The 25,325-nt window shown below is 42.3% G+C and overlaps 4 protein-coding genes across 8 annotated transcripts in view; all 4 read right to left on the reverse strand.

Moving 5' to 3' along the window:
- Positions 1-42: 42 nt before the first annotated feature.
- On the reverse strand, positions 43-3,366 carry LOC121838620 (zinc finger protein 808-like). Of its 2 annotated transcripts, none has more exons than XM_042307070.1 (4): positions 2,982-3,366; positions 2,698-2,810; positions 2,310-2,412; positions 43-2,007 (listed from the first exon to the last, which is right to left on the reverse strand). In XM_042307070.1, exons 1-4 carry the CDS (start codon positions 3,235-3,237, stop codon positions 1,985-1,987), a joined length of 495 nt encoding a protein of 164 aa, XP_042163004.1. In that variant the 5' UTR covers positions 3,238-3,366; the 3' UTR covers positions 43-1,984. The 2 variants fall into 2 exon arrangements, with proteins under 2 accessions (XP_042163004.1, XP_042163003.1); XM_042307069.1 differs by having other exon boundaries at positions 43-2,081.
- Positions 3,367-3,502: 136 nt separating this feature from the next.
- Positions 3,503-12,253, reverse strand: slc25a17 (solute carrier family 25 member 17). The gene is made up of 9 exons (XM_024389974.2): positions 11,795-12,253; positions 11,519-11,579; positions 11,337-11,403; positions 11,062-11,213; positions 8,363-8,479; positions 7,985-8,133; positions 6,905-7,000; positions 5,591-5,676; positions 3,503-4,779 (listed from the first exon to the last, which is right to left on the reverse strand). Exons 1-9 carry the CDS (start codon positions 11,867-11,869, stop codon positions 4,629-4,631), a joined length of 954 nt encoding a protein of 317 aa, XP_024245742.1. The 5' UTR covers positions 11,870-12,253; the 3' UTR covers positions 3,503-4,628.
- Positions 12,254-12,862: 609 nt separating this feature from the next.
- LOC112225877 (PH domain-containing protein DDB_G0287875) lies at positions 12,863-17,731 on the reverse strand. 3 transcript variants are annotated; one of them, XM_024389979.2, is made up of 4 exons: positions 17,318-17,731; positions 16,397-16,646; positions 15,061-15,807; positions 12,863-13,556 (listed from the first exon to the last, which is right to left on the reverse strand). In XM_024389979.2, the coding sequence occupies exon 3, from the start codon at positions 15,805-15,807 to the stop codon at positions 15,082-15,084; it is 726 nt and encodes a 241-aa protein (XP_024245747.1). In that variant the 5' UTR covers positions 16,397-16,646; positions 17,318-17,731; the 3' UTR covers positions 12,863-13,556; positions 15,061-15,081. The 3 variants fall into 3 exon arrangements, with proteins under 3 accessions (XP_024245747.1, XP_024245746.1, XP_024245748.1); XM_024389978.2 differs by lacking the exon at positions 12,863-13,556 and having other exon boundaries at positions 14,557-15,807; positions 17,318-17,730; XM_024389980.2 differs by lacking the exons at positions 12,863-13,556; positions 17,318-17,731 and adding an exon at positions 17,120-17,246 and having other exon boundaries at positions 14,557-15,807.
- Positions 17,732-17,888: 157 nt separating this feature from the next.
- The window catches only part of LOC112225875 (nuclear body protein SP140-like protein), a 48,879-nt gene continuing 41,442 nt past the window's right edge, over positions 17,889-25,325 (reverse strand). For both annotated transcript variants that reach the window (XM_024389976.2, XM_024389977.2), the window contains 10 exons: positions 23,604-23,651; positions 23,098-23,146; positions 22,373-22,567; positions 21,552-21,691; positions 21,288-21,356; positions 19,362-19,489; positions 19,112-19,229; positions 18,859-18,933; positions 18,619-18,762; positions 17,889-18,385 (listed from right to left, as the gene is read on the reverse strand). In XM_024389976.2, the coding sequence (XP_024245744.1) occupies positions 18,272-18,385; positions 18,619-18,762; positions 18,859-18,933; positions 19,112-19,229; positions 19,362-19,489; positions 21,288-21,356; positions 21,552-21,691; positions 22,373-22,567; positions 23,098-23,146; positions 23,604-23,651 (1,080 nt within the window). In that variant the 3' untranslated portion in view covers positions 17,889-18,271. The remainder of the gene's footprint in view (positions 18,386-18,618; positions 18,763-18,858; positions 18,934-19,111; positions 19,230-19,361; positions 19,490-21,287; positions 21,357-21,551; positions 21,692-22,372; positions 22,568-23,097; positions 23,147-23,603; positions 23,652-25,325) is intronic.

Genomic DNA, 25,325 nt, shown 5'->3' on the forward strand with positions numbered 1-25,325 from the left:
TTGTTCACATTACATATTATAAAAATGTAAACATGGCAAAGATGAAGTTATACCCTTAATGCTGCTTTAATTATGAAAGTTTACAGCAGATAAATATTCCAGAAAAACAACTGACACAATCATGGAAGCATTATGTACAAAATGCACTGCTGGGAACAGAAATTGAAAACATCCATTTCATGAGATCTTATGTAAATTGTACCAATGTATACAGAGGACCAACAACTGTATACAGTACCAACTGCCATCTTGCACCAAACATTGGCAGGTTCAATCCTGAGCCTAAAATATAGAACAGTGGTAAGTGAACATTACAGTACTTATGAATAGTGCAATACTCATGCACCACGTTCTTTGCAAAATAAAACTTCATAATTTATCTTTTGTAGGTAAATCATACCAGATCGCCTAACACATCCTGTTAGTGTTGTAGCTAATTCAGACAAATTAAGTGTAATAAAAAATACACTTAAAGGCTACAACATACTGTAGCGTATATGGGGGGGGTCTCCCGACTGGGACTCCCAGGTCCAGCATCCAGATCCGAACCCCTTGACAAGGTCGTTGGGTTAAGGTTGCGCCAATATTGTGAAGTATGACGTACATTAGACAGTATTTGGTTCTCCAGTTTGAGCAGACACACAATCCTTTAAAGGGGCAATCAGCAGTTCAGATAAAGAGGCCTCCCCACCCGCTTCAGTAAAAAGCTGAGTGCTGGGCCTTGAAATGTAGGCTAACCACTCAAATTCATAGAGCTATGGATGCAAGGACTAACCATCCATACCAAAATTATAGTTTTAACCATGTTTTGAGGCTATTTAGAGTGGCATGTAGCCTAGTGGCTGAGAGCGTTGGGCCAGTAACCAAAAGGTCACTGGATCAAATCGCAGAGCTGATAAGATGAAAAAGCTGTCGATGTGCCCTTGAGCAAGGAACTTAACCCTAATTGCTCCTGTTAGTCGCTCTGGATAAGAGCGTCTGCTAAATGACTAAAATGTAAAGTGTTTATTTACAAGCTTATTTTGGGTTCTGATGGTGTACAACAGTTCAACTAAGCTCACGAGGCATAAATAAGTTATGGATGTAAAAACGGAGGTAGCAACTGTAGATTGCCCCTTTAAGTCAAGAGTATTGCAATCAACAAAAAATACTTCATTTATTTTTATGAACAGCCATGTGTGTTTGGAGCAGTTGCTGATTGACGAAAGACAACTGACACTTAGAACATTTGTGCACTTGCGTCTTCTTTTTCTTATTGTCTTCCTTTTGACCGTGAGCTTTAGCCAAGTGCTGAGTGAGGTATACTTTCTGGGTGAAACCAATTTCACATGTGAGGCATTTGAACGGTTTCTCACCAGTGTGAAGGCGCATGTGACATTTCAGATTGCCCTTCTGTGTGAATCCTCTCCCGCAGACAGTGCACGTGTGGGGTCTCTCTCCAGTGTGCACCAGGTGGTGTATCCTCAGGCTTGACGGACAGCTGAAAGACTTGCCGCAGTAATGACAAAAGTACTTTGAGCTGTTTGAGGCCAGATAATCGGGAGCAACACATTTGTGTTTTTTGAGCTGAGTTTTCCCAGGATAATAGTTCTTACACACACTGCAGTACAGTGACTTGTGAGATTTCATATGCATCGTCAGATGGTTCTGCCGCAAGAAAGTCTTCTTACAAATCACACAACTTAACTTGTTTGTGTCGGATTTACTATGGGAGTGCAAGTTAAACCTGTTAAAGTAACTGAAAGTCTTCCCAGCTTTGCTTTTTGACTTTGCTAAAGACTTCTTTGCATACGTTGGCTTTGTGATGTGTTCATCTTGTCCTTCGTTGGGCAACAGCTCGGTATCGTCTGGTAGGAACTCATTTGTCTCATCGTCCTCAATGGGAAAGACATGTTCGCCATATTCCTCCTCCAATCCGTCGATGGATATGAAACGTAAAGTGTGTCCTGTGGAGACATCCGTAGTAGACATCTCCAGTACCTGTTTATCCCGTCTCTCTGGCCTGTCCTGCCGGAAGGAATCAAAGGATGGATACACGTTGGAGGGCCCTTCTCTTCCATTGTCCACTAAGTCATCATCTCCTGAAGCAACAGATAAAATACAAAAATAATACAAATAAGAGTTGTGGTTTCAATTGCCTGTCTACCTATTCATGAAAAGCAATGTCCAACCTCCATGATGACCAAATAAGAGTCACATTGGCTTATAACTGTGCATGGTATCAAACGCATAGAGTTAAACCTATATGATTTAGCGCTACACCAGCCAGGCAAATCAAAAATCTCAGATTAAAACCTCTAACAACTTACCATCTAAAATGATTGTTGGTCTTTCCTGTGGGTCTCTGTTTATGATTTCCACCTCAAAATCCTCCTCTTTAACATCAGCTTGGCCTGAAGGCACCCCTGTTGACTACGAGAAGAGAAATATTTTTAGAGCCACTTGAAAAATGCAGACACTAAATAATAAAATGCATTGAAGGAATAAGACTTCTAAATATGACAGAAAGAGTAAGTGTCCATAATGTAGGGTAGCCTCGGATTCACTCATTTCAAAGAGCTGGGCATCTGACAGCATGTCCTCTGGTAAGCCTGAGTCCTCTGTTGGTTTCCACAATCCTGCCTAGTGCTTTCTCATATCAGTGTAGATGAAGGACAGCAGACGAGGCAAGGAAAACTCCTCAGTCTCCTCACTCACTTTGGCAGTGTGTTGTGGACTGTTCTCTGTGCTGTTGGGATCCCCATGGTTCCATAGATCAAGACACCATTCCTTCCCAAATATTCCTTCGATGGTGGGGGATCCGTTTAGCCCTGGAAGAGAAGGCAGAACTGAATTGACACTTGGGCATATTGTGTCATAAACACATTGTCCCCTATAGGGTAAAGACACTGTATAGACTAAAAGGGAAAGGAATGAAGACTATAATATCCCCATTCTGCATGCACCCTCGTCACGGATGCATTATAAGGACCACAACATACCTCTGTCTACTCTGGTGATAGTTTCACCAGTTTGAACACCAACAGAGCGATAGTTTCCAGCCAGCTTGGGAGCTGTGCTTTTCACAATTGTCAGTTCACTTTCCAGATTATGCAATTTCTCAGTGAGAGACTCATTTTCTAAAGATATTCCCGCGTATTCGTCGTCAACCAGTTTACACACATGAGCCATTGCGGTTCTAGACAGTATTTCCATGATGGAGGACAGTTGTGTGTGAAAAGAAGCGCGTTTAGACATGGCTCTGCGTTAATTGTCCAAACACCGTTTGAATTGATATTAAAGTTGTTTAAACTAACCAAATATCTTGCCAATTTCGAACACAAAAAGCGTACCTAACCCAGCTGCTGAACAGTATTTAACCGGGAACAAAAACAAGAGGCAATGGAAATTCAACTTCCGGCCGACGCATATGTATGACGTAAAAGCAGATTACAATAGCGTACATGTGGATAAAAATACACGTTAACTTGATTTAAAAAAAATATAGCACCGCAGTAAACACTACATTTTAAACCTTTATTTTGTGGGGCTTTGACCCCATCTACTGGTCCAAAATTATATTACTGTAAAAACAACTTTTAAAAAAACAACGCTCCACATCAGTAAAAGTACGCAAATCAGAGGAAAAAAAGACAATCTTGAAACGACAATTGTTGATGCATATTTAACCTGGTCCCAGGCTCTCTTCTCTCTCAGAGAGAGCTGGCTGAAGGAGATGAAATCATATGGTCAAAAAAGCTCAAATGTACTTATTTGAGCAGCAATATTTTATTTCTATCAACCTTTCTGAGAATCTGAAATGTTGGTGAATTATCCATCCATCCATCATATTGGACAAAAATTCATTTAAAATACATCCCTTAATTATTCAACACGTTTGTCAGAGAGCCAATTAATGACAGAATGAAAACATTTCCCAGTGATTTGACAAGAGCAACAATGCATCACAAAATAGCTGCTTAACTAAATCCACAAATTAATCTTAGAACATTGAAAAGTACAAAACGATGAAATCCACAGGAGTCTGAGGAACAAGTGGTGTCTACTTCCACAAAATTGGCAGTTCTAGAAAAATAAATAGACAAAAAACCTGGGACAAGGAGAGCTCAGCCATGGCTAGAAGGGATCAAGCTTTTGTAAAATTAACGTCAGATTTGGTTTTTCGTAGCAGGTTAGGAAAATTTACGTAGCAGGTTAGGATAATTAGGCTACGGTTATGAAAAGGGTTATTCATGTTCATTTTGTGGTTTTGAGCTAGCGCCCAATTGACTGCCATTCACTCCTTGAAGGAGAGCTCTCCTTGTCCCAGAATCGCCCAGAATGCACCGTGAGTCTATTGGGTAAAGCGTTATACATTCCTACATTCATTGCCCAATGGGACTCCCATTTCATCCTTTCTCTAATATCTCTGGTACAGTCTCAGCTGGTCTCAGTTCGATTCCTTCCCCTCCCTTTGCCCCTAACCATTTCACGCTTGCATGTCTGTAAGGTGGAAGAAATATGGTGGAAGATTTACCCCTAGCTACACTGCTTATACCGACCCAGACCCTTTATACATGCCAACATTGAGGGGTTATGGCCAAGGGGAGACATATGGCAACAATATGGGATCGGATGTCACAGACAGGCTAGTGGCTGGAAGCAGGCCTCTTCACTCCCATGACACTGAAGGTGCTGCTGGCTATCTTCTCGTAGAGCAGGAACATGAGGGCAGCGGTCAGGACGGTCTGCAGGAGTTTAGCTTCCAGGCCTTTGAACAGGCCCAGCATGCCATACTTCCTATGGGTGGGGGAAAGCATCAAAAAACATAATATGTAGGCAGTGGTAGAAAAAGTACTCAATAGTCATACCTTAATAGAAAATTACTCAAGTAAAAGTCACCCAGTAAAATACTACTTGAGTAAAAGTCTAAAAGTATTTGGTTTTAAATATACTTAAGTATCAAAAGTAAATAGAATTGCTAAAATGTACTCAAGTGTCTAAAGTAACAGTATAAATAATTTAAACTTCCTTATATTAAGCAAACCAGACAGCACAACTTTTATTTTTATTGACAGATAGCCAGGGGCAAACTCCAACACTCAGACAATTTACAAATGAAGCATGTGTTTAGTGAGTTCGCCAGATCAGAGGCAGTAGGGATGACCAGGGATGTTCTCTTGTCAAAATGTAACGAGTACCTTTGGGTGTCAGGGAAAATGTATGGAGTAAAAAGTACATTATTTTCTTTAGGAATGTAGTAAAGTAAAAGTTGCCAAAAATATAAAAGTACAGATACCCAAAAAAACAACTTTAAAGTAATTTTACTTAAGTACTTTATACCACTGTATGTAGGAGATGAAAGCATTGGCTGCAATCCAGGTAGTCTTAATTGAAATGGTGCTGCATAGATGATCAGCTCTCACAACTCCTGGAGAAGTGTTTGACATCTCAAGAAACACATTAATATGGTATAGCAATCCTCGGAGATGCACAGCACGATGGCAATAAAGACAATCTGGAACACAACCACTGACTTTAAGTCTGGGTGTGGTACCAGTCATGGTGCTTTTGAAATAAGGTAGGCAGGTGTGTGCATGTGTGGACCAACCTCACTCTATTGATCAGCAGATACATCACACTTCTCAGGCTGTTCAGCAATGGTGATCTGTCTGTGTGCTGCTTGTGTTGACCAAACTGAGAACGAGATGCAGACAACGAGCAGTGAAATTAGCACCCAGAGCTTATTCCACTGGAATAACACTAAACATTGGGATAACCCAATGTTCAGAGCAGAGCACTAAAACGCAACATCCACACTGGCAAGCAAACATATACACAATCACATTATAGACAGACAACCCTCATGAAAAAGTACTACATAATTACTACACAAAACCTATTTGTGCATTAGTGGCAATGTAGAGATTTGAAGGGATTGTGTAGTGAATGTGTGTGTAGTTTACACACTACTCAAGATACACAAGTATGGTTTTGTAGTGGTCAGTAGGAAAACAGTAGTGTTTCTAGTAGTAATCAGGTAGAGATTTTTACTACTTGATGTTGGTAGCTGAGGTGTTTGCTAGCACCGTTGAAATGTAGCCTGTTTTCGTTATGCTAGTTAATAAGTAGGTGTTCGTAAGCAAATGTACAGTAAGTTCATATTGGTATGCTTACCTCCTTTGACCTGTTGCCAAGGAGGCCCTTGACATAAGACTGGAGGCCATTGTTAGTAAGGTTAATATTGCTCATCAAATATTTATTTGTTTGTCTTATGTGACTTCTGTTAGCAGTGGATTGATAATGGCTTATAATTGTTTGTTTCTTTGTACTTGTCTTCATACTCTAAATACAGATAAGGCTTTAAAAGGATTAAAGGTGTAAATATATAATTATTTTTCTATTACATTTGTATAAATGTATTATTTCTTGTTATGATATTAACTACAGTTAAACTCAAGGAAATAACATGCACACTAGTGTAGTAGTGACACAGTAGTGAAACAAGATGTCAATAATGATTTTGAATAGGCAAACAGTAGTAAATGTCAGTTTTCAATAGTCATTCAAAAGGGTTTAATGTAGGAAATGAAAAGGTATCAAGAGCAAATCAGTACTGACATCACTACACACACTGAATGTGTAGGCATTAAGTACGAAAATAGTGAACATAGAATTGTGGTAGAATGTGTAGGTTTTAAGTAGTAGATACCCAAAAGCTCAGTAGTTGCACAGTAACTAGGAAATACGTAGTGTTCACAAGTCTTGAAACGTCCCAATTTATCACTCATTCCTACACATCTCAATAGCAATCAATTAGTAAAACCCAGTAGGCTTGTGTAGAGCTTGGGTAGTAGTGATTCAGTAATACTTTTTCATGAGGAACATTCTCACAATCACACGCACACCCACATACTGTTCTTACCCTCAGGATGGACTGTACAGTCTGTAGTGGGTATGTGAATGTGGTGGCCACTGCTTTGGCTACGGCACCAATCAGAAATATCTCCAGAGACAACAGCTAGAGAAATGGACAAACAACAGTATCAGGATCAGTTAGTTCCAGTTTAAATAGGGTTGGGCAGGTATATGATAATACAGAATACCAAGGTATTTTTATATATTGGAGGTATGACTTCCAATACAATGGAAGCGTTTGTTAATAAATGTCAATATTTGTACTTTTTAAAATCAATACTTTCAATCAAAGTGTACACTGATGCTTATTTATTAAACCCTCTTAGGCCTCACTCCCCCCTATCTGAGATACTGCAGCCCTCATCCTCCACATACAACACCTGTTCTGCCAGTCACATTCTGTTAAAAGGACCCCAAAATACACATCTCTGGGTTGCTCCTCTTTTCAGTTCGCTGCAGCTAGCGACTGGAACAAGCTGCAAAAAACACTTAAACTGGACCGTTTTATCTCCATCTCTTCATTCAAAGACTCAATCATGGACACTCATTGACAGTTGTGGCTGCTTCACGTGATATATTGTTGTCTCTGCCTTCTTGCCCTTTGTGCTGTTGTCTGTGCCCAATAATGTTTGTACCATGTTTTGTCCTGCTACCATGTTGTGCTGCTGCCATGTTGTGTTGCTTCCATGTTATTGTTATGTTGCTACCATGCTATGTTGTTGTCTTTAGGTCTCTTTTATGTACTGTTGTGGTGTCCCTCTTGTCGTGATGTGTGTTTTGTCCTAAATTTGTATTTTATTTTGAATCTCTGCCTCTGTCTCCGCAGGAGGCCTTTTGCCTTCTGGTAGGCCGTCATTGTAAATAATAATTTGTTCTTAACTGACTTGCCTAGTTAAATAAAGGTTCAATTTTTAAAAAGTAATAAAAAGTACCGGTAGAAAGATAAAGCTAATGATTCCACTTTGCTTTTCAGTTGTACCATTTTATGTTAGTGAGGGAGGACTACAGGGCTTTTTCCCCATCAATGAGAATTAAATCGAATTGATAATTCTGCCCAGTCTGAAGTACATCCCCCCCCTCCCATTACCTCTCTGTGAACCAAGCTTCTCAGCTGCCTCTTCAGGCCCTCATAGATCATGAACTGGACAGCCGGGTTGAGCACCAGCAGGAGAGAGGGGAATGTCCCGTTCCACAGGGCCCCCACCCCTTCGTCCTCAATGATCTGCACAAAGGCATCTGAGAGGAGAAGAGAGGGATACTGTTTACCCTAGAGACAATCTGACAGTGACAAAGAAACCAGACTAGGAAAATAGTAGTACAATGTGTGTTTTCATGTGTGTGTGAAATAAAAAGAGAGAGAAAGACAGAGGGAATGTGTATGTGCGCCATACTTTAGTGAGAGAAGAAAGAATGACACATCTACAACTTTATCCGTTTCCAACACGCATACTGCTGCTGCCTTTACCCATGATGCCCGAGTAGTTAGTGGGACGGATGTCTGCATTGCGAAACTTTGCTCCTTGAAGCTTGAGTCGTGTGTTGACCACCCACAGCGGAGTGGTCACAAGCACGTTCACTACACCTGCACACACAGAGACAGAGAGAGAAACAGAGAAACCGAGAGAGAGCTTGGAATCATTCCTTGACACTAAGTGTTAATCAAATCAAACTGTCACATGCCCCAAATACAACAATTGTAGACCTTACAGTGAAATGCTTACTTTACCAACGGTGCAGTTCAAAAAAAGAGTTAAGAAAATATTTACCAAATAAACTAAAGTAAAAAATAAAAAGTAACACAAAATAACAATAACGAGGCTATATACAGGGGGTACCGGTACCGAGTCAATGTGCAGGGGTACAGGTTAGTCTAGCAGCAGTGTCAATGTAAAGAGTCTGGTGGCCATTTGATTAATTGTTCAGCAGTCTTATGGCTTGGGGGGTAGAAGCGGTTAAGGATCCTTTTGGCCCTAGACTTGGCGCCCCGGTACTGCTTGCCGTGCGGTAGCAGAGAAAACAGTCTATGACTTGGGTGACTGAGTCGGACAATTTTTGGGGCTCTGACACACCTAGTATATAGGTCCCGGATGGAAGGAAGCTTGGCCTCAGTGATGTACTGGGCCGTACACTACCCTCTGTAGCGCCTTGCGGTCAGATGCCGAGCAGTTGCCATACCAGGTGGTGATGCAACCGGTCAGGATGCTCTCGATGGTGCAGTTGCAGAACTTTTTGATCATCCGGGACACATGGAAAATCTTTTCAGTCTCCTGAGGGAGAAAAGGTGTTGTCGTGCCCTCTTCACGGCTGTCTTGTTGTATTTGGACCATGATAATTTGTTGGTGATGTGGACACTCCACTACAGCCCCGTCAATGTTAGTGGGGGCCTGTTCGGCCCACCTTTCCTGTAGTCCATGATCAGCTCCTTTGTCTTGCTCACATTGAGGGAGAGGTTGTTGTCCTGGCAGTGTCTCTGACCTCCTCCCTATAGGCTGTCTCATCGTTGTCGGCGATCAGGCCTACCATTGTTGTGTCGTCAGCAAACTTAATGACGGTGTTGGAGTCATGTTTGGCCATGCAGTCATGGGTGAACAGGTACCAGGAGGGCACTAAGAACACACCCCTGAGGGGCCCCAGTGTTGCGGATCAGCGTGGCAGACATGTTGTTGCCTACCCTTACCACCTGGGGACGGCCCATCAGGAAGTCCAGGATCCAGTTGCAGAGGGAGGTGTTCAGTCCCAGGGTCCTTAGCTTAGTGATAAGCTTTGTGGGCACTATGGTGTTGAACACTGAGCTGTAGTCAATGAACAGCATTCTCACATAGGTGTTTCTTTTGTCCAGGTTGGAAAGGGCAGTGTGGAGTGCGATTGAGACTGCGTCATCTGTGGATCTGTAGGGGCGGTATGCGAATTGGAGTGGGTCTAGGGTATCCGGGAGGATATTGTTGATGTGAGCTATGACCAGCATTTCAAAGCACTTCATGGCTACAGATGTGAGTTCTACGGGGCGATAGTCATTTAGACAGGTTACCTTAAGAGTTCTTCGGCACAGGGACTATGGTGGTCTGATTGAAGATACGTAGGTTTTACAGACTGGGTCAGGGAGAGGTTGAAAATGTCAGTGAAGACACTTGCCAGCTGGTCAATGCATGCTCGGAGTACGCACCCTGTGGCCTTGGGAATGTTAACCCGTTTAAAGTGCTACGGGGCAGTAATCATTTAGGCATGTTAACTTCACTTCCTTTGGCACAGGGACTATGGTGGTCTGCTTGAAATATGTAGATATTACAGACTCGGTCGAGGAGAGGTTGAAAATGTCAGTGAAGACACTTGCCAGTTGGCCCGCGTATGCATTGAGTAAATGTCCTGGTAGTCCGTCTGGCCCTGCAGCTTTGTGAATGTTGACCCGTTTAAAAGGTCTTGCTCACATCGGCTACTGAGAGCATTATCACACAGTCGTCCAGAACAGCCGGTGCTCTCATGCATGCTTCAGTGTTGCTTGCCTCAAAACGAGCACAAAAGGCATTTAGCTTGCTTGGTAGGCTCACGTCACTGGGCAGCTCGCGTCTGGCTTTCCCTTTGTAGTCCGTAATAGTTTTCAAGCAATGCCACATCCGACGAGCGTCAGAGCCGGTGTAGTAGGATTCAATCTTAATCCTGTATTGACGCTTTGCTTGTTTGATGGTTAGCCTGAGGGCATAGCGGGATTTCTTATATGCGTCCGGATTAGTTTCTCACTCCTTGAAAGCGGCAGCTCTAGCCTTTAGCTCGATGCAGATGTTGCCTGTAATCCATGGCTTCTGGTTGGGATATGTATGTATGGTCACTGTGGAGACGACGTCGTCGATGCACTTATTGATGAAGCAGATGGCTGAGGTGGTAAACTCATCAATTCCATTAGATGAATCCTGGAACATATTCCGGTCTGTGTTAGCAAAACAGTCCTGTAGCGTAGCATCCGCATCATCTGACCACCTCCGTATTGAGCGAGTCACTGGTACTTCCTGCTTTAGTTTTTGCTTGGAAGTGGGAATCAGGAGGATAGAATTTGTCAGATTTGCTAAATGGAGGGCAGGGGAAGAGCTTTGTATGCATCTCTGTGTGTGGAGTAAAGGGGTAACTTGGTAAGTTAGCTAGTATCAGCGTCTGGGTCTTATGTTGGCCTACCTGCAGCAATGCCCATTAGCAGGTCTCTGCTTGGAGTTGACTTGTGTCCCCGGAGCCAGCTGGCTCTCAGGCTGTGGAAGCAGTAGAAGTAGACGAAGTTGGAACAGCAGAGACTGCAGATCACTGGGAGCCAGCCCCTGTAGGGCGCCAGCCTGCAGAGGACAGGCAGGGGGACAGACACAACCTCGGGTGATTCTGTTCAAATAAATAAAAAATGCTAAAAGAGCAGAGAGAGAAAGCAGAGCGAGGGAAAGACAGAGCTCTTGTTTACTCACAACCCTTCTTCCTTGACAATCTCTGACAGAATGGCAGGAGTGGACCTGGCTTTCCTCTTCTCATCCACTATAGAAAAGGAGGAACAGATAGAAGAATAGACATGAGACTTGCACAGAGATATCTTATGTCCTCTATTCAGTTTTGCACAAAGGCGTAAAGATTTAGAGGTAGCTAGCCTTACCTTGCAGCCGTAGTCTTGCAGTGTCAAGTGGGAAGAAAACGGTCATTGCCGTCACACTCCCCTAAAAACATATAATCCTATACTGTCAAATGTAGGGTCTTCAAATGTGAACATTTGCTGATATCAGGCTAACCTTATTTATAGGGGATGCCGGTTTGGCAGTAATGGCCTGTCAGATAGCAATGTAAAGAAAAAAAATACTGCCCCTTGTTTTCATGTATTGCAATAACCTACTGTTAAAAAAAGGCAATGCACATGAACAAAGTTTTTACTTACCGCTGCTCCTGCCATTGCATGCACCAAGCTTTCGTACGAGAAAACTTCAGCAAATCGAAAGGCTTCAGTGCTCATTTTGATTGCGGTAGATACAAATGTAAACTTGACAGTTTTGTTTGCAGTCCACTATGCACAATAGTTAGGGAATAGATAGTTTTTCCCCCAGTTCATTCCAGAAAACAGCTACGCAGCTGAACTCTTGTGATTGCTTCTCATAGACATTAACCCAGAATGCGCTTCTCGCTCGTTTTACATCCAGGTCGTTCGTATAGCCAATGGTAGATAGAGTCCCCTTTCCCAATAAGGTGATTGGGCAATAGGTGATTCCGCTTGTTCATTTGATTGGCTTTTCCTTTTGTCATTCAAACAAATGAAACAGCAGGTTTGCGTTCAGTACGGTTTTAAGTTCTGGAACGCTCAATTGAACGGAAACGGTGCTGGACTGAATGATCAGGTGAAGAACGCGGATGGGTTTGTGTCATACTGTACTGTATTTGGTTGGGGAACGCCGTCCGCACTGCCCTTTAAAAACACTCAATACTTCAAGCCACACCCACCTCAAAGTCTGCTCAAGAACGTTGGGGGTAAACGTGTCGTTCAGTACAAACCGTTCCGCAACGTAGAAAACGTTCAAGGGAACTGAACGCATGTCAGGCCTGTCCAAAGAAACGGTACTGCAGATAGAACAATGTGTTAGTTATTCTAGGCTGCTGAGGGGAGGAAAAGGCTCATGTCTGTAATGGAGCAAATGTAATGGCATCAAACACGTGCAACCACGTGTTTGATTTATTTGATACCACTCAATTCATATTCCATTAATTCCGCTCCAGCCACCAATCTCCTGTGGTTTGGAGTTACTTTTCTCTAAAATCTTTGGCTTGGTGCTTCTCCCACAATGTTTTTCGGTCGTCACAGTTACCACACCAAAGTCATAAACTTCGCCTATTTCTAAAATAAAGATTCTTAAAATGTGATTTTAAACATAACACTTTTTATTTGTTTATAAAAAAATGTATTTAACTAGGGAAGTCAGTTAAGAACAAATGCTTATTTACAATGATGGCCTACACCAGCAAAACCCTCCCTTAACCCAGACGACGCTGGACCAATTCTATGTTGCCCTATGGGATTCCCGATCATGGCCAGTTGTGATACAGCCCGGGATCGATCCAGGGTCTGTAGTAACGCCTCTAGCATTGTGATGCAATGCCTTATACCACTGCGCCACTCGGGAAGCCTAACACTTAACTTTATGGCTAACCCTAACCTTGAATTAAGACCAAAAAGCACATTTTGGTTTTCATACATTTTTTAATGAAAACCAATTTTGACTTTGTGGCTGTGCTATCTAGTGGAAACCATGTTTTCATAGTCTTGTTCATTCTCCAGGCTAGCTGCTACGTCTGTCTGTGTTCTGAATTCTAAACTTCTAAAATGTGATCCTTTCCAGAAAAGGGTATATTGTTTTGTGTTTTTAAATATTAAAGTTCACTACAAAATGTGCTTTCTGCAGCGAGAGAAAGAGAGCACCCAGACCCACCACTACCAATAAGGCCCCTACAAACGCCCTCAGACATCCCATGATGCTCCAGCATCTTTCCCCCTCCTCCTGTTTTTCTTAGCGAAAGGTGAAACCAGTATCTGGTTATCTGATATCCCACCCCCTCATTCATGGATCTGTTTCTTCAGTCTGTCTCATGTGGACCACTGAAGGTGCCTCTTCTAAGGAGATCCCTCTCCATCACTGGGGTACTGGTTGCATCTATAGGTCAGAGAACCACAATGGAAATAAGTCAAGATTTTTGTGTCATTCTCAATTATTTGATTTATGCACCTTGGCTTTACAGTATGTGTTTTCTAAATTATTTTTACAAGCTGGGAAAACTACAAACACACATTTAGTAAACATTGCTCTCATTTAAGATATTCTTTGTCAAACAATTCACTTTACTGTTGCTACAGGCGCTGTTCTCTAAGGTTAGCCTGCCATCAGAGTGTCTGCATCTGCCTCAGTCTGAATCGGCCTCATAACATGCTGACTGACAAACAGTTGAGATGACCGTGTCTGTTTTGGGAGTTACTGGTTGGACCAGATGCCAGACTAGTGAGTATACGTTTCACCTACTATTTCACCATCCTTATCCATCTGTGTAGGCCTAAATGGTGGTTTCCACTCGCCACAACCGTTTCTCCAACAATAAATGCTGCAACCAAATGCTGTTATTGTAAATTACTTTCATTATCATGATCAATCATTAATTAATAAACCATTTAATTAAAATTGTTATTCCATTGTAAATTCTACAACACAATCAATCTTACCTCCCTCACTAGCTTTAAGCACCAGCTGTCAGAGCAGCTCACAGATCACCGCACCTGTACATAGCTCATCTGTAAATAGCGCATCCAATCTACCTCAACCCCATACTGTATTTATTTATCTTGCTCCTTTGCACCAGTGTCTCAACTTGCACATTCATCCTCTGCACCTCTGCATCATACCATTCCAGTGTTTAATTGCTATATTGTAATTACTTTGCCACCATGGCCTATTTATTGCCTTACCTCTCTTATGCTACCTCATTTGCACATGCTGTATATGATTTTCCTACTTTATTATTGACTATGTTTGTTTATTCCATGTGTAACTCTGTTGTTGTGTGTCGAACTGCTTTGCTTCATCTTGGACATGCATTGCAAATGAGAACTTGTTCTCAACTAGCCTACCTGGTTAAATGAAGGTGAATATATATATATATATATATATATATATATATTATATTTTAATTAACATTATCCGAGTCTGCATCCAAACCCTTTTGCTTACATTAGGCAAATTCAAATATGGACCTCAAACCAAGTTCCACTGCTAATTTTCATTTTTCCCCTCTAATCAGGGATCGATTTTGACCTGGGACACCAGGTGGGTTTTACTGTGTTTTAGCTCATATGTAGCGCAATATATAACGAAAAAGACTGCCACTTCGGTCACATGCCGAGTCAGCCTCCCAGTCTCTCTCGGCCAGTCATGCAGTATGCCGATTACAGTGTCACGTCAGCTAGTCTCTGCAGAAGGGTTTCCACAGATTATATAGCCACAAAGTAAACATTAATGAAAACAAAAATAAGCTTTTTGTCCTTAATTTAAGGTTAGGCATAATATTAGTAGTGTGGTTAATGTTAGGTTTAAAATCAAATTTTAAGAAGATAAAGTCAAAAATAGGCAGGGTTTATCCATAATTATTGCTATAGAAGTTAGAGACAACCCTGCAGCAGGGCGATGACTGTCACTTCCCGTCTCTCTCGGCCAGTCTCTGCAGCAGGGCAATGACTGTGTCCTGTTTGGAGGAGAGCAGCTCCAGAGCTGTGGCCATCCTTCCCAGGGACTCTGCCATGCACACCTCCCTCCTCTCGTACCTCCTCCCCTGGGCCTCTACCCTGCTGCGACAGACCTGCTCCTCCTCGGCATGCCCTTCCCGCCTCCTCAGGAACTCCTGCAGCAGGGAGGTGCCTTCTCCTCGCTTCTGCTGCTGGACCAGAGGGGAGGTAATGGAGGAGCCCTTGGAGGTGGAGCAGGAGAAGCGACCGCGCTTCTTTCTGCGGAGGTGCACGCAGCTGAGGTTGGAGGGGATGTGACAGGCGGCAGGGGGCTGTGCGACCGGAGCAGGGGAGGGGTTTGGCTGTACAGGGTCTGTGTTATTAGCTATTCTGGGGGAGGGTGTGTCCAAAGGGTTTGGTAGAGGGAGGGAGGAGCAGACAGGGGTGGGGGGGGATCTGACAATGGTGTAGAGAGGGAGGGTGGAGGGAACTGGTGTATGGAGTGGGAGGGAGGAGGGGACAAGGGTGAGTGTCCGAGTGCAGGCAGTGAGGAGGTTGCCATGGGGAAGGAGAAGGGGCTTCTGCTCGGTTTTGGTGGTTTCCATGGCGACATTCACCTTAGGGATGCTGGTTACTAGGGTAGGGCTGCTAGTGGTCTCGGCACCGAAGGTGTCACCAAGCATGGCATCCATCATCTTATGAGAGCGAGAGACACACAAAGAGAGATGGAATGTTGAGATAAGAGGGTCTTGTCAGCACCCTTGGGCAGCTTATAATCTTGTTTCTTACCTTCATAGTACACCCACAATGTCACTAGAATTGTTGAGCATTCACCAGAAGACCACTATGACCACAATAACAACATTTAACAAAATGAATAGACGGCTGCCTGAGAACGTCACGAAAATGATGCGTGAACAACGCAGGAGTAGAAGGCTGTGCGTTGCTGTGATCCTGAACATCCAGACAGCTAGCAACAATGACAAGAAACTGCCATGTGGGGAATCGTAGGTGGCTTGTTTCAGTTAATTGTATCTTGTTCTTGATAGCATTTCTTGTTTGAAGGCGTTTTGACTTATACCACGTCTATGATAATATGGCTCAAATTTGCTAGCTAGCCAACTGACAACTGTCACAATGTATTTGAGAGACAAAAAGTGCTTACTGTGCAAATGCATGCATGTTTTCAATAAACATTTGGAGACTAAATACAGTTTCAATAGCTCCACAAGCATTGGTTCTTGCTAAACACCACAAGTCTATTATTATAAAACAAACAAGTACCTCAAAGTACTCCCAGGAGGTTCTGGCCTGGCCGGTCTCCCTGCCTCTGTATTTGACCCTCTTATAGGTGACGATCAAGTTGTTCCACTTGCGGCGGATCTTCTCAACAGGGAGACAGTGACCCTGCTCCTCCAACTCCTTCTGCACGCTCTGGAAGAGCTGCGAACGCTCCAGCGGCGCCCCACTGCTTCGATCAGGTACACGATGGCCTGGTAGGAGAACTCTGGGGAGGAGGTCGGGAGGGTCATGACTGGGTTGAGGAGGAAAGGAGGGATGTATAATAAGTACTGTAAGTCCAGAGCATCTGCTAAATTACCCAAATGTAAATCCTCTCATGACAGAGTTAACCATACTAATGTTATCAACCAGCTAGCCAGCATGCACAAGAGATTTGGTTCTGGGTGCTGCAGATAAATGGTACATCTACAGTAGGTGCTTAGACCAGGAAATATAGGAAGGGGTAGTTCGATTCATTTTAGGATCCCTCTTTATTTTATTCCCCTCTATCTTTAATTGGGAAAATAGCTCCAGGTGAGTCCTATCTTTAAGATGGTTTTGCCATCTGCAGAAGTGACGTTAGAGGAAAAGAAACAGTCAGCACTCACAGGATCTAGTGTACAGAAAGAAAGACGCAGATGCCACATGCAAAACAGTCAAATAGAGCAAATATGTTTGCGATAGCTCATAATGTCAATACAATTCTGATATTTCATCATAGATTACATTTATGTTTCTGAAGTGTGCAGACTTTTTCCGGTTTCTCCAGGTTTGCCTTTCGCGTCCAGAACGTTCACTACTCAGCTCCGGGTGTGCGGTAGATTCGGCCTATTATCTAATAGTAGTTCTAAAGTAAAAAAATCCTGTGAGACAAGACCGAAAAATATGCCACGTCTGTCTGATTATACAGTACCAACAACTTACACAGTACGATGGGTTTGCTGGTCGTTTTAGTTGCCAGCCGGCCATGCTGTGTTGAATAACCTGCATGGTCTTCTGTTGGACCGCATTCTCCCGGAGAAATATCGTCACGAGCTGCAGACTCGGAGCCTCTTTTGCCTGAAAGCAGCGGAGACGATTCGTCTTCTTCGTCAAAGGACTCGAGTCTTCACTTTTCAAAGTGATATTCGACGACATTACGCACTTTCTTGGATATTGGATCGCTCAACCATGTCTAAATAGGCTGCCTATGTGGCTGTTTTAGTCTTTCAATTAGATATCAAGAAATGTGCCTACAAACCCCAACATAAGCCACTATTGTAGTATTCGCATTCTCGAACCTGTGGCTTTACAACAATCTGAAGAGAAATGTCTGCATCGTTTACCAAGCATGTCTGCGCAACGCTGCTGCGCAGGGGATTCGCTGCTGGCAATTGTGGTGCTGCCCAAACTGCCCTGAAGAGAGCGCTGCTGCTCCGTCTGATATTCTCCTCAACAGAACCACATTCTGATAGGCTACACAAAGTCTAACAAGTATACCTACAGTACGTTGTACAATGTTTTAGAAATTCATGAGTTTATTTTTGACAGAATCCCTGGGCATAAATCTAGTATGGCTTAACCAGAAGTAAAAGAAGCCCGGAAGGTAAGGAATTCTAAGGCTTTGCATAAAAAGTTAGCAAAGCAACATTTACTGTATGAAATGCAATGTTATCACCATCATTCTATTTCAATTATTATCACACCCATTTTTGACTGGTAGAATGAATGAAATTAATTCATTAAAGGACTAGATGGAAAATAATGTACATGCATGGAAAATAAGATCTGTACAACTTGGTGTACAAGTCTGTATGAAGGCTGTATAGAAAGGCCAGGGCATGGTGAATATTCCCTGTTGTCTCACAGTGAGATAACAGTACAGACTTGATGAAGGCTCTACTGGCTGTTGGATGCAGCTGGATGCTGAAGTTGGATGCTGAATGTACTCTTGAACTCTCTCTCAAATAGATCCTTCAATCTTTTGCCCATTTCACGGAACTCTGCATTATCCTTCAGAAAAAAAGACAGACACATTTGTATAGAAAACATAATAAACAAACTAGAAATACAATAAATAAAAATAATTTAGCTTAATGCAGCTTTGTTATGGATTAAGCAAAGGCACATTGTTAGTGTTATTCATGCATTAGCACAAGTAAAGTTGACTGGCATAATTCCAAGACTTTCTTTCAAAATGTTAGCCCTGAGTCTTAACATTAGATACTGCAGTAATGCTGTCTTACCCTGTTAAATGTGGCACAGTTGGTGAAGATAAACATCACGTCAGACACAAAGTGGTGCACTGTTTTGTAGAGATTCTGCTGCAGCTTCTCCACAACCCTGCCCAGCCACATCGGAGTCTTTATCACACTGGTGTAGTTTCTCACCTGGCAATGAAACACAGACGGAAATATATGTGAACTTTGATAAGCACACACACACACACACAACACACAAAGAGAGAGAGAACCAAGTAAACTTACATTGATGCAAGGATCTGTCACAAAGATGTTGTCCTCGTCCGCTTTGTACAGACACAGCAGGAGGTACTGGCATTCCTGTCAGAGTAAACGTGACTGGTCAGAGATTGTTTACATTTCATTCTGAATAATTATTTCATGTCAAGTACATAGTGATGCCTATAATGGACAGACAGATAGGTTGAGTAATTGATTGATTGAAGGAAGTTGGAGGCAATTGGCCCAATTGTAGCAGTCATTAATACAGGCTCCTCACCAGTAGGTGGTCAGAGATTCGGCAGGTCAAGGCTTCCTGGTAGGTCATTTGTTTGGGGTAGCGCCACAACTGACTGGCCCCCAGAACACAGAATGTACACATCCACGTACGATTATCCCTGTGATAACACACATTTCAATAGTGCACAAATTAGCTGACAGCTAAGTTTACCTACACAGAACAGACCTCTCTTGTATCAAATTTATTTCTCCTATTCTCTCTCTCATCAACTCTCAACTACTCTTCTCACCCCAGCATAGCGTCATCCACATTAGGAAGATGACATCTCTGATGGAAGGAGCGAGGACACTTATCACAGCATATCAAGCTGCCCTGGCTTCTACAGATGAAGCAGTCGTCATCGTTATCTTGATCGTGCTGCCAAGACAGAAGAGATTGGTTAACAATCAAGCACCAACTTCATGTTTGTGTGTTAACGAATTTCGTACAGATGTGTGTAAAACAAGGATACTCCTTATCACTGATTCTGTTTGCTATGTTTATTAATGATTTGGACAAATAAATTAAACAGTTAAATACTGGGAGTAAGATATGATGTTGAAATGCGGATTATATTATTTTGATGGCAGAAATTGAACAAGACCGGCGCAAAATGTTATTATGTGCAGTCAATTGGTGCAAAAGATGGGGAATCATGATTTGAATTTATTAGATTTTTTTTAATGCATTTTAGAAATCCAAGTACTAAGACGTTTTTTAGTTTTGTGGCGGTGAAGACATTCTGGAGTTTACTAGCAATTATAAATATTTGGAGTCTTTATTTTGATGAACATACTGTATGACCACCTTTCAATACGGCACATCTGCCCTGTCTGACTCAGCATGTAGAGCTTTTAGAAAAACAGAAACACTCAAAGATATTGGTTATGCCACATATTCCAAATGTGTGTGTCCTGTTCTGGACTAATTCAGCAAGAGTGCGAGTTGCTAAGAGGTATCTCAAAGCAAAATTGATTTTTTAGATGTCTACAAGTTTGCGCCTATACTGCCAATAACTGGGGACAATGTCTGGGAACCCTATGAGGCGAGATGGAAGGTGTGTATGGTGAGACTTTGGAATAGACTGTTGGATATGCCAATTGGCAGAAAAGTTTTACAATGGGATCTTTTCACAGGAGAAGCCTGGGCAACCGAAATGTCGGACCTTTTCCAGCAGTCTGATTGAAAACATTTGTACAAAAATCTATTGCACTTTGTACCACGATATTTACACTTTCCTTAAATATGTGGCTGAGCGATGAGGAGAAACTTAAATGTTTTTTTGTCCATTGTGTATTTCTGTTTGCTGATTTTTTTTATAAAGACTGGAATAAAAGAAAAAGGGCGACCTATAACTACATTCTAAAAGTATTTAACTCCTATATATGTCACGCCCTGGCCATAGAGAGGCTTTTATTCTCTATTTTGGTTAGGCCAGGGTGTGACTAGGGTGGGCATTCTAGTTTCTTTATTTCTATGTTTTGGCTGGGTATGGTTCTCAATCAGGGACAGCTGTCTATCGTTGTCTCTGATTGGGAATCATACTTAGGCAGCCTTTTTCCCCCACCTGTGTTTTGTGGGTAGTTGTTTTCTGTATAGTTTATGCACCTTACAGAACTGTTGTTTTTTTCACTTTGTTATTTTGTTAATAAAGAATCATGAACACTTACCATGCTGTGTCTTTGGTCAGCTCATTACGACATAGCCGTGACACTATAGCAAAGTGCACGTGTGTGTGTCTGTAGGCCTGTCTCACACTTGAATCTTCTCTTTGTGCGAGACCAGGTTTAAATACCTTCTGTTGAATTTCTCTTTAGTTTTTATAATTTTTACTGATCAAGGGTTATTATTGCTTGCATAACCTTATCTACTATTATGTACTGATTTATTTTTTCATTATATATGCGGTGCGCACTTCGCAGAACACCAGAAGAATTATCACTGAATTATCACTGAATCATTGAAATGTTTGTTATGTGTCAAATAAATCCTGTAAGGGATGGGTTGCCAACTGATGATTTCACACGAAAATGTCATTCATTCCTTCCTTATACAGTAATGTTAAGAAACATCTTGGAATTTCATTTTTACAACTGAAGCATTTGTTTAACCAATGTGATTGGCTGATTGGTAAGTGGGTGCCACCATATTCCTGAGGGTAGAGGGGGAAACTTACCCGGTCTTTGACCATGGAGCTGCACAGCTTGCACTTACACAGGAGAGAGTGGATGTGCAAGAGCTTACTCTGAAAATTAGAAACAAACAAAGACAGTAGTAGTACAAAAAATGTTTTGAAGAAGGGAAACCTTTTCATCACAGGTCCTTAAAGACCTGCCAGACTATCTTAAGCCATTCCTAGTACAGTAGGTTGGTAAGTGCCAAACACACTTCTTTCTCATCTCTTTTCCTCACTCTCTCTCTGTTCTCTTTCCCTCTGTACCTCGATGAGGACGCTGAGTGGTTTCCCGTCATACTGGATGTCTTTCTTCCAGGAGGGATCTTCCAGAGCTGACCCCTCCGTCACAAACTTTATCGGGGTCATCCAGCACTGCTCCGTACGGATGCTCTTTCCACACGACCCTGGGGCAACAGAAAAGGGCAAAAGGAAAAACTCAAATTAAACCCTATTATAACCCTAGTATAAATCCAATATGGGTCACTACAACTGACTAGAGTGACATAGGGCTATGGAAAAAGAACCTGTAGTGTATTACCGACAATAGCGAAAATTGGTAATTTACATTTATTTTTACAGGGACATTTTCATTAAAAGTGCCAGTTTTAGTCAGCAAATGTTCAACCGTAGTCGTTGGGCAGTAGAGACAGACAATGAGCACATACAGAGCAGAGAGCAACATATGACAACTAACACTTAGAATGCAGACAGAGCAATGACACAAAAAGCAACCAAACAAAAGACAGAAAATGAACAAACAATATCTACACACCTCAAACTACAGACAGGTTGTGTGTTGCACAGTTCCGTGTGTCTGAAGGCAGTGAGTTCCAGACATGGGAAGCTCTCACAGTGAAAGCCTTTTCCTTAAGGGAACTACACACTCACCTCTTATGGCCTTGTGGATCAGCTGAAATGGGTTTTCTGCTTGATAAAAGCACTAAGTGGGGGCGGTATTTGAGGTGCAGCCAGAGAAAGAGGGTTGCCAACATGTAAAAGTGTCTCCAGTACCTCCAATAGTTTGAGACATGGCAATAGCTATAGGATTTTATGTTTATTAAACCTTGAGAGAATAAAATATGTACCTGATGCAAACCGATCCTTATGTAGCATTCCATTGATGGCTCCACAGGTGACTTTGAAGACACACTTTTTCACAACACCATGGCTGACTCCTGAACTGCTCTCTCCTTCAGCAGTATTTGCCTGCTCTCCTCTCTCTCCTTCCTCTCTTTCCTGCTCAGCTTCTTCTTCCTCCTCACCATCATCCTCCTCAGATCCTGAAGAAAAGATCAACAAAGACGTTTAGGGTCAAAAACCTTAGAGCAACTGTGACGACCCTCCTACTCTGTCTGCCATATTCTCTCTTTGTTCTTGTTTCCTTATTAGGATGCCGGTGGGCGGAGTTGGGAGGGTCGTCAGCTACATGGAAAACACCTGGTGTGTCCCAGGATAAATAGACTTCTTCCACATTCATTGGGGAGACTCTCTCCATGCAGACAGACAGATTTGGTTTGTTTGCATTGGCACCGTTCAACACCCCTAATTATCACATGTACACACGTGACCACTCACTTACACTACTGACTAAACACAAACCATTGTTAATTGTATTTACTTTACTTCAGTTCAGTTAATAAATATATTTTGTTATTTTTTATCTCCACGTTGTCTCCCTTTTTGTTACGGGCTTCGAGCCGGTTTGTGACACAACAAAAACACATGGTTAGAGAGACATCATCCCCTTTACCAGAAAGTCATGTTTAAAGGATTCAGAAAGATTCCATTGAGTTGTAATTGGTGTACATACCTGTGATTGAGCCCGCTGATTGGTTGGAGGGAAACAGTGCTCTCTTGGTCTATAAAAGGAGAAAATAGACAGACCAGTTGTACATATATCAGTCACATAATAGACTCTTCTTTATCTAATATGGTAAGGTGACTTACATTCATAAACAACATGTATTCAGATGCTATGACGATGCAGCACTTTCTTTGCATTTTCAATGGTCCCACATCTTTCCATGCCCAGTATGGTATAAGCCTCTACTTACAAAAACCGAATTGCCATGATGTGTTACCATTCTATTAATTTGTGAGGACCTGGATTATATTTGGTTGATAAAGGCAAGGATCGATTTTTTTATTCAGTTATTATAAAGTCATTTTTTACATAGAATGATGTGGGTGAACTGTTATATAGATATACAGTATGATGTGGATGTAGTAAGCATTTGAGGGCATTTGCACAACTAAATAGTCTAATTAAATTTGTTGATCCAGATGATGTGGTATATTGAAAGATTGGTCTCATACCTGTGCACTCTTTCTTCTTTTAAAGTCTGGTGAAGTTAAATGGCCTTCCTGAGGTGGGTAGGATGGTGATGGGGGAGTAGAGAAAGGGAGACAGACATTGCTTTTTAGTGTTGAATGACATATCAGTGAAATATCTGTACAGTTAGTTTCTTTACAGAAAAACAAAAAGGATATAATGTATAGCTATAGTTTGTTGCTCCGTCTGGCCCAGTATTCTGGTATATGTAATGATAAACCGATATGCTGTGGTAAGATTAGGGGAGACCGGGGGTGGTTGTCTCACGGGTTGGTTGTCACCGTGCTAATTACTACCAATCTAAATGGCGCTGTGTAATGTTTAAGTTGAAATGTGTGAATTCTTCGACAGAACTCATTCACCTGGCCAATTCATGTCAGCACGACAAAACATTGAGGTGAGGGGAATTTGTTTCGTATAGGTACAAGGGGGAAAAAAAGTTTGATATTTCTTCGTAAATATTTGAATTATGGGAGTATCCATGAACAGGTACGTTTGTTGAAAACAGGAAAGGGAGAGCTATATTTCAAACCTATTTCTGAGTCCCTAGGTCAAGCTACGTGAACTAGCATCTTAAATTATTTAGTCATTATCCCAGTTTATCGATTTTACTTATGGCCCTGCCTACAACGAACGATTTTAAAAATAAAATCTATGAACAAAAAAAGATTCCACTTTATTTGGAATGGTAAGCAAGGCAAAATTAAACATGCCTATTTATATAATGAATATGAATTCAGGGGGCTGAAATGATTCAATATTAAAGCATTGAACCTCTGTCACATGGATGACGCTGGAGAGACAAAGCAGGTAAGGGGAGTCAAACATTTAAGAAATAACGGACATGGAATGAGACAGGAACAGCGTCAGCATAAAAGAAAACAAAGACAAAAAACAATCAATGCAGAAGTGAGGAACAGAGCAGGGGAACTGACAAATATAGGAGAGGTAATAACAAGTGATGAGTGAATCCAGGTGAGTCCAATATCGCTGGTGCGAGTGACGAGGGAAGGCAGGTGTGCGTAATGGATGATAGGAGCGCGTGATGTTGGGCAGCCTGGCGCCCTCAAGTACTAGGGGGAGCAGGAGCAGACGTTACAGTACCCCCCCACCCGGGAGAACCGGCCGAGACATGGGCGCTGGGCAAGCCGGGTGGGGTGTGGAAGCCCAACGAACCGGCAGGAGCGTGAGAGCCTGGTGAGCCGGCTGAGGCATGGAAGCCCGACGATCCGGCTGAGGCCAGCCTTTAGCCTAGCGTATTTACTTCACACAAAGTCGGCATGAATTCAAAGCACACGCATAATTGACACTGCCGGTCTGCACATGCGACCCGAATGCAGTTAATAAACCCTACAGGAAACCCCTACAGTATAGCCTATAAAAGAAAGTGTGCCTCTTGAGCTGTCATTGTGACTCTTCAGAGAGTCACAAATTTGATAGGTCTATGCACAATTCACTACATATGCGTCTCTGTTCACAGACAATGAAGTCAGTTAGCCTTTTCCCTCATGCCTCTGAACTGTTATCTTCTCCTGTCCTAGAGCCTAGGCTATTTTCCTTTCCAGTCCCTATCCCACTGAAACCCCAAATCCTGACTCCTGTCACGCATGAAGAATTCTTAACTTAATTTGGTGACACATAGGTTGCATTCTGAAAGCACGTCTCTCGCCTACGCATGTCAAAATACCGTTATAACATGTCCCCCC

Source organism: Oncorhynchus tshawytscha, linkage group LG27, assembly GCF_018296145.1.
Source record: "Oncorhynchus tshawytscha isolate Ot180627B linkage group LG27, Otsh_v2.0, whole genome shotgun sequence".
Taxonomy (NCBI): domain Eukaryota; kingdom Metazoa; phylum Chordata; class Actinopteri; order Salmoniformes; family Salmonidae; genus Oncorhynchus; species Oncorhynchus tshawytscha.

What these genes read in the sequence shown, in the direction of transcription:
- LOC121838620 (XM_042307069.1), bottom strand. Translation starts at nt 3,237, where the DNA reads ATGTCTAAACGCGCTTCTTTTCACACACAACTGTCCTCCATCATGGAA. An exon ending in TATCACCAGAGTAGACAGAG is followed by an intron (nt 2,811 to 2,981) that starts GTATGTTGTGGT and finishes CTTCTCTTCCAG; the next exon opens with GGCTAAACGGATCCCCCACC. An exon ending in GTCCACAACACACTGCCAAA is followed by an intron (nt 2,413 to 2,697) that starts GTGAGTGAGGAG and finishes CTCTTCTCGTAG; the next exon opens with TCAACAGGGGTGCCTTCAGG.
- slc25a17 (XM_024389974.2), bottom strand. Translation starts at nt 11,869, where the DNA reads ATGAGCACTGAAGCCTTTCGATTTGCTGAAGTTTTCTCGTACGAAAGC. An exon ending in ATGCAATGGCAGGAGCAGCG is followed by an intron (nt 11,580 to 11,794) that starts GTAAGTAAAAAC and finishes ATATGTTTTTAG; the next exon opens with GGGAGTGTGACGGCAATGAC. An exon ending in GAAGCTTGGTTCACAGAGAG is followed by an intron (nt 7,001 to 7,984) that starts GTAATGGGAGGG and finishes CCATTTCTCTAG; the next exon opens with CTGTTGTCTCTGGAGATATT.
- LOC112225877 (XM_024389979.2), bottom strand. Translation starts at nt 15,807, where the DNA reads ATGATGGATGCCATGCTTGGTGACACCTTCGGTGCCGAGACCACTAGC.